This window comes from Prenolepis imparis, unplaced genomic scaffold (genome assembly GCF_030444845.1).
Source record: "Prenolepis imparis isolate NDT839.2.m4 unplaced genomic scaffold, iyPreImpa1.0 SCAF_7, whole genome shotgun sequence".
Classification (NCBI taxonomy): domain Eukaryota; kingdom Metazoa; phylum Arthropoda; class Insecta; order Hymenoptera; family Formicidae; genus Prenolepis; species Prenolepis imparis.
Genome location: NW_028141165.1, coordinates 13998963 through 14006534, shown reverse-complemented (window position 1 = coordinate 14006534; position 7572 = coordinate 13998963). Strand labels below are relative to the sequence as shown.

Sequence of the window (7572 nt, the reverse complement as noted above, 5' to 3'; positions counted from 1 at the left end):
GTTGCATAAAAAGATTCTGCTATATCAAGAAAAAGCATCTAAGATTTCTTTTGTCTCATATATAACTTTTTAATTAAGATATTTTCAACAATAAAATCCATCTTATTATTTTATATATATATCTTATATATATATAATATATATATCTTTTATATATATATATATATACCGGGTGTCCCATTTTAAAGGACCCACTCAAATATCTCAGAAACACTGCGTTAAATTGAAAAATGTTTCCTACAAAAGTTGTAGGGTTTCGAGGGGGACATAATATAGTAATATTCATATGACCTTGGGCGGCGCCTCCAAGGTCAAGTGAAGGTGAGAATGAATTTTTTAAATGGAAACCCATATTTTTTATTATAACCCATATTTTCTACTAATTAATTTGAACAACTTTTACCTAAACCATTTTTTTATTTTCCTAATATTTTTTCTTCTTTTCAAAATTCATTCTCACCTTCATTTGACCTTGGAGACGCCGCCCAAGGTCATATGAATATTACTATGTTATGTCCCCCTCGAAACCCTACAACTTTTGTAGGAAACATTTTTCGATTTAACGCAGTGTTTCTGACAATGAGATATTTGAGTGGGTCCTTTAAAATGGGACACCTGGTATATATATATCTTTTATATATATATATATATATATATATATATAAAAGATTATAATATATTCAAAAATAATTATTAAATAATTATTAAATGCTTTGTAAACTTTAATTATAATTGAGATAAAATTAATTAATTATTAATTATAATTGAGAGAAAATTAATTAATTATTAATTATAATTGAGAGAAAATTAGAAATTTTATATTATGTATATAATATAGTGTATATTATGTATATTTATACAGTCCAATTTTTTTTCAATGTCAGCAGTAGACATATATTTCATATGTTACGTGATATATATACAAGTCACGTAGTATATGCAAATTTTCATTGATGCCGACGGTGGCGGCAAGCGTGACGTAGAAGACACGAATGGATGATGCTAGATATTGATTCTTCCAGTTTACGCGCGACACACATGTTTTTGACAGATGCATGCTCCGTTTCGCGGAGCGATCCGGAGCGTTGATCTCTACGATGAAAGAAACGCGTTTATCATCGTCGCGCGGTGCACACAAGGTCGACGGATATACATCAACACTTGTCTCCTACAGAAGAGGACATGTCAATGAGGAAGAGCGCATAGGTTAAGGAGAGGGTGATCCATCCCCATTTGAATGAGATATTCTCGCGAGAGTTTGACAATGGATAACGTGGCAACCGCCGAGTGTCTGACCCTGGATTTCGGCCCGTTCGAGACGGTGCACCGGTGGCAACGTATGCCAGAGTGCGACGAATTCGTCGGTGCCAGGTAAACCGAAAAAATCATGTGCATTCTTTGTGCTCTTTTTACTTTTCCTATCTTTCAATCTGGTTCTACACATTTATTTATTTTTATTATATTTATTACATTATTATTATTTTTGAAATATTATATTATTATATTTATTATTATTTATTATTATATTTATATGTTGTATAATTTATTCAGTCCATTTGTAATAACAGTTTTATTTAACGTTTTATATAAATGCACAAAGTACGTTTAGAAGGAAGTAGTTATTTTGATAGCGCATTCAATTAATTATCCTTCTTTCCTCTTTGCAGACGCAGCAAACACACTATTGTGGCATATAAAGATGCTATTTACGTTTTTGGTGGCGACAATGGTAAAAGGATGTTGAACGATTTACTGCGCTTTGATGTGAAAGAGAAATCTTGGGGTAGAGCTTTTGCAACGGGAACTCCACCTGCGCCACGCTACCATCACTCTGCAGTTATTCATGGATCATCGATGTTTGTGTTTGGTGGCTATACCGGGGATATACACTCTAATTCTAATCTCAGTAATAAGAATGATTTGTTCGAGTATCGCTTCCAGACTGGTCAGTGGATAGAATGGAAATTTATTGGACTGTAAGTATTACTTATGTCTCAAGAGAGTTTCTTTCACAATGTCTGGCATTTATTCTTGCTTCTTAGTTCTTTTTCATAAATTTAGATATAAATATATATATAAATTATTATATATTTCTTATAAATATATATCAATTGTTATATATTATTATATATTAATATATAATTATTATATATTTTATATTAAATTATTATATATTTTATTATATATTATTATAAATATATATAAATTATTATATAAAAGTATATAAATATAAATATGTTTATCAAACACATTAACTTATTTATAGGACTCCAGTGCCTAGGTCTGCTCACGGTGCAGCTGTATATGATAATAAATTATGGATATTCGCAGGCTATGACGGTAATGCTAGATTGAATGATATGTGGACAATATCATTGTTGGTATGTTTTATTTTATAAATATTCACAAAATATATAAATATAGCAAAGATATTAAAATTGTACAACGTATGTATATAGCAGATATCTTAATTTAATTCAATATAATTTTAGCCTAATGATCTTAAAGCGTGGGAAGAAGTTATTCAGGCCGGTGAACGTCCACCGACATGCTGCAACTTTCCTGTCGCAGTAGCTCGAGAATCCATGTTCGTTTTTAGCGGCCAAAGTGGGGCTCGGACAACCAACAGTCTCTTTCAATTTCATTTTAAGGAAAGACGGTGAGTTTTATTTTATACGCCATGATAGATTACATTACATTTATGTAATTCGTTTCAGTTTGCAATTAATTAAATTATATTTCTTTTTTTATTTAATTTATTATTTAATTGTAATTATAATTCTTCTTTTAGATGGACGAGGATCTCGACGGAGCATATTTTACGTGGTGCACCGCCGCCACCCGCGCGACGATACGGTCACACGATGGTCGGCTTCGATCGCCACCTTTACGTTTTTGGTGGTGCGGCAGATTCGGCTCTGTCCAACGACCTCCACTGCTACGACCTAGACACGCAAACGTGGAACGTCATCTTACCGTCCACCGACAGCCAGGTAGACAACCCGTCTACCTTTGCGAATATATTTTTCTTCGATACACACGGATTTTTCATCTCATATATAATACGTGTTGTATATTAGGTACCACCTGGTCGGCTCTTCCACGCTGCCGCCGTCATCGGAGAGGCAATGTTAATTTTTGGAGGAACTGTGGACAACAATATACGTTCCGCCGAGATGTACCGCTTCCAGTTCTCGTCGTATCCCAAGTGCACGTTGCACGACGATTTCGGCAGATTGCTCAATATTCGTCTCTTTTGCGACGTGGAGTTCATCGTAGGCGAGATGGAGACCAAAATACCAGCGCACATAGCTATGGTGGCGGCACGTTCACAATTTCTCCGGGCGCGCATTCGACAAGCTCGTGAGAAAAGGGACAAGCATCTGGAACAAGTGTTCGGTAACGCTGACGTAGCCATCAAAGTTCCGCCTTTGGAGGTAAATGATTTGATTGAAATATTGAATTATAATATCACATGTTATTCATTTTACTTTATGAAAATATAAAAATTTAGGAAGAACGAAAAAGAGATATATTATAATTAATATCAATATATATAAATGTCAGGGTTGAGTAAGATAATTATTTTTTTAAACTGAAGTTAAATTAAAGTTAATGGCTTATAAAATTAATTTAGTTACTTTAGTTAAAAGTGAACAAAAAACTACCTCAGTTAAAAGTTAAGTTAAAATTAAATTAACTTAAGTTAAATCAAAAGTTAATTTTTAAAAATATATTAAATTTTAAAATGTTATTACTTAAAAATTTTTTAATTTAATATTTTATTTATTATTTTTTAAAAATTTATATAAAATAAATAATGAAATAACAAAAATTTTGTTTTTTATATAGGAATGTATTTTTTTCTTTGTAATTATAATTGATATGACAAAAATCAAAACTAATAGTACTTTTATTTATTTCATAATACTTGTAAGAATGAAATACATCATAGAATAATGCTCTAATTAAAATTTAATTGTCCAATGTTTAAGATTTTATAGAATTTTATAGAAAAAAATAATAGCATTCAAAGATGAAAAAAATTTTTAATTTAAGAAAAGTTAATAAGTTTAAATTTAAAAATAACTAGTTTAAGTTAAAAATTAACTCATTTAAAATTAACTAAGCTAAGTTAAACTAAGTTAAAAGTTATTAACTTTTTAACTTTTTTATTTAACTTTTAACTAATTAACTAGTTACTACTCAACCCCTTGATATAAATATACATATATTTATACATATATGTAAATTATTACAAAAATATAATTGATCACGAAAATATATTTATAAAATTTTACTAGTTTTTACTTGTAGGCTTTGATGTGTCTATTGATTGTAAAACTTTTGAAAAACATGATACTTTTTGTTAATTCTTTGTGACATCAATTAAAAAGAATTAAAAAAAAAAATATATAATTAACGACTTTATAAAACCACTAAATTTGTATTATTATTTCGTAGGTGATATTGAAAGATGCCGTCCCGGAAGCCTTTGAAATGGTACTAAACTACATTTATACCGATCACATCGATCCCACTAAGAGGCCGGACGACAAAGTCGAGGATCCGCAGAGTAATCGCGTCGTACTTCTTATGATGGACGTGTATCGTCTCGCCGTGCAATTTAATATGGAACGCTTGGAACAGCTGTGCGTTAATTATCTCGAAGCGACCATAAGTCACGCTAACGTCTTGGAGGCCTTGCGCAACGCCGTGCATTTGAAGCTATATTTTATAAAAGAGTTTTGCCTCAGTTTCGTCGTCAAGGAGAATAATTACAATTTAATCGTAATGAGCCAAGAATTTGAGACTCTCGATCAGCCGCTAATGGTGGAAATTATTAGGAGACGGCAGATGCCGCAAGCTAGAACTTTCACAAAGTTTGAATACGAATCTGTTACTGGTATATATCTTTCATAATTTATATGTTTACATACTTTTACAGAATATTAATTATTATATAATTAATTAAGTTTCCTCGCTAGGAACCAGTCTAGAGCAAGACATGGAAGCGTTTTTGAAGAACGTCGGTCGGGAATTTTGTGACATCACGTTGATGCTAGACGATATGCCAATAACGGCGCATAAGGCCATCCTCGCGGCGCGATGTAGCTATTTTGAAGCAATGTTTCGATCCTTTATGCCTGAAAATAATATGGTGAATGTAAGTTTGGACAAATTATTATATTTTTATAGAGATATACTGCTGATATTTTAAACAATGAAAGAAGAGACTATATGTAGAGAATATTTTACAGTGCAATTAATAATAAAATATGCAATGTTATTTTTTATATAGATACAAATCGGAGAGATGATACCGTCGTTAGAATCTTTTTACTCGTTGCTGAGGTACATTTATTATGCGGATGTTTTGATGCCTCCTGAAGACTCCCTATATCTGTTTACTGCGCCAGTGTTTTACGGCTTTACGAACAACCGGCTTCAAGCGTTTTGCAAACAGAATCTTGAGATGAATGTTACTTTTGAGAATGTTATACAAATTTTAGAGGCAGCCGACAGGATACAAGCTACTGATATGAAGAAATATGCTCTGAATCTGATAGTTCATCACTTTAGCAAGGTAAAAAAATATTTTATAAAAAGATTTATAAAAAATTTATATTTTATAAAAATATAAACAATATGCATGTATCTATATAACAAAGTATCACTTTTATATAGGTTGCAAGGCTTCCAAGATTAAGGCAATTGAGCCGCGAGCTTTTGCTGGATATTCTCGAAGCATTGGCCGACGAACGTAGCGAGGCTAGAACGTGTCAAGATATGACGAATGATTGCTGACGGATTTCTACTTCAGATCGTCGTCCATGTAACTGGGATTTATCATCGCCGTGCAGTTTCCAGGTGAATACAAAAAATCTTATATTTAAAGAAAAAGTTTTCATTTTTATTTTCAGTATTGCCGAGTTTTGTCTCTATGAAATAACATGTAATACGAATAATGAAAATATTAAAAATATAGACACAATAAAACATACAAATTATATATGTTTAAATAAATTTCCATTTTAGGAATTGTGCCGGGTGAATTTCATTCTCATAGGACGAACGATTCTGTTCGTCGGTAACTGTTATCTCGATCATACAGCTAAATCGTGCTTGACATCAGACATACAGACTCTGCTGCCGTTGTCGATGACTACATCGTCTGCTTCGATTCATGAATCGTCCACTACGTGCAATGCCGATCATCCAGACACGTCGTCTCGTTGTAGCGACGACAGGAGGCAACACCAGTCTACCATTACTCGTCGCTGTTCCGTCAGTTGCAATGTATTGAGGCGCACTGTCGTCGCACTATCGGACTTCGGCCTTAGAAAGTTATTCCCATAATCGAGATTGTAACATTAAACGAAATGGCAATGACTTTTACCATGTTAGAACTGCTTGATATAAAATTGTGCGTTGTGCGAAAGATCTTGATGTATGATATTAATATAATGACTGTATAGTGTCTCTATGTGATGTAACGGAATATTAAATACATCATATGATACGTATACAAGATGAGAGGGGGGAAAAATATATTTTCCATAGGTAGATATTTTAATGGTAACATTTGGATAATGATGTATATTATTATACATGTTTTCTTAATTAGCGATTGTTATGATACTGATTTAATTGTACAGAGAGTTAAAATATGGATGTGAAAACAGAAAAATAAAAATAAGAAAAGTTCGCGAAAAACTAAATAATAAAAACACGTGTACAATTTTTTTATTAGGAGCAATATTTGAGTTTTTTAACATAAGAATTTACAAGGCTTTAAAGTTTAATCAAGTATAAACTATAATTAAATAACCATCTGTCTAAATTTTCTGCTTCTGAGTTCTTTCTGTGTATCATATAATTATATATTGTTCTGAAAGATCGCCATGAAATCGTAATTTTTAATTTGGATTTGTCACTTCAATTCTTACTCGATTAAATAAATGTATATATTATGCGAAAAATACGTTTCGAGATCTATCATCGCAAAATATGTATAATTACAAATTAATTGTAAAAACTCATTAATAATTTTATTAGTTTTCTTATATATATCGATCGCGTGTAGAGAAGGATCTTTTTATAAATAATGCGCGTAACTATATACATATATTTATATTCATTTATTTTGTGTGTTCGCGAATATTAAATTTGATTTCATTAAATATAACACATAGTGAATTATATGTAGCTGCAAAAAAAATCTATATTTTATTTTATCCCTTTCTAAAAAAAGGCATGTTATTAACATTGTTGTCGCTTTTCTGCGATACTAATTGGCTGTCTCGATTCGCGTTGTGACATTTAACTTTTTAATTTATGTACACATTTATATATATATATATATATACATTTATGTACACATTTATATATATATACATACATTTATGTACACATTTGTATATATATACATTTATGTACGCATTTATATATATATACATTTATGTCCACATTTATATTTTTATTGCATTTGTATTTAGATTATTTTAAGCATATCAATCATATTATTTCCTAGATCATTTTGTTAAAAACTTTATAATTATATATAGAATG

General features: G+C 31.0%; 1 protein-coding gene across 2 annotated transcripts; it reads left to right on the top strand.

The window, feature by feature from the left end:
• The first annotated feature begins 965 nt into the window (after nucleotides 1–965).
• Nucleotides 966–6856, top strand: Lztr1 (Leucine zipper like transcription regulator 1). 2 transcript variants are annotated; one of them, XM_083042272.1, is made up of 11 exons: nucleotides 966–1371; nucleotides 1668–1976; nucleotides 2267–2381; nucleotides 2493–2659; nucleotides 2792–2993; nucleotides 3081–3437; nucleotides 4465–4906; nucleotides 4977–5167; nucleotides 5303–5587; nucleotides 5689–5871; nucleotides 6040–6856. In XM_083042272.1, the coding sequence occupies exons 1-10, from the start codon at nucleotides 1238–1240 to the stop codon at nucleotides 5806–5808; spliced, it is 2322 nt and encodes a 773-aa protein (XP_082898398.1). In that variant the 5' UTR covers nucleotides 966–1237; the 3' UTR covers nucleotides 5809–5871; nucleotides 6040–6856. The 2 variants fall into 2 exon arrangements, with proteins under 2 accessions (XP_082898398.1, XP_082898399.1); XM_083042273.1 differs by having other exon boundaries at nucleotides 967–1371; nucleotides 4989–5167; nucleotides 6040–6855.
• Nucleotides 6857–7572: the final 716 nt, after the last annotated feature.

Coding starts and splice junctions, on each gene's coding strand:
- Lztr1 (XM_083042272.1), top strand. CDS start 1,238: ATGAGATATTCTCGCGAGAGTTTGACAATGGATAACGTGGCAACCGCC. Junction 1,977..2,266: donor GAATGGAAATTTATTGGACT/GTAAGTATTACT, acceptor ACTTATTTATAG/GACTCCAGTGCCTAGGTCTG. Junction 3,438..4,464: donor TCAAAGTTCCGCCTTTGGAG/GTAAATGATTTG, acceptor ATTATTTCGTAG/GTGATATTGAAAGATGCCGT.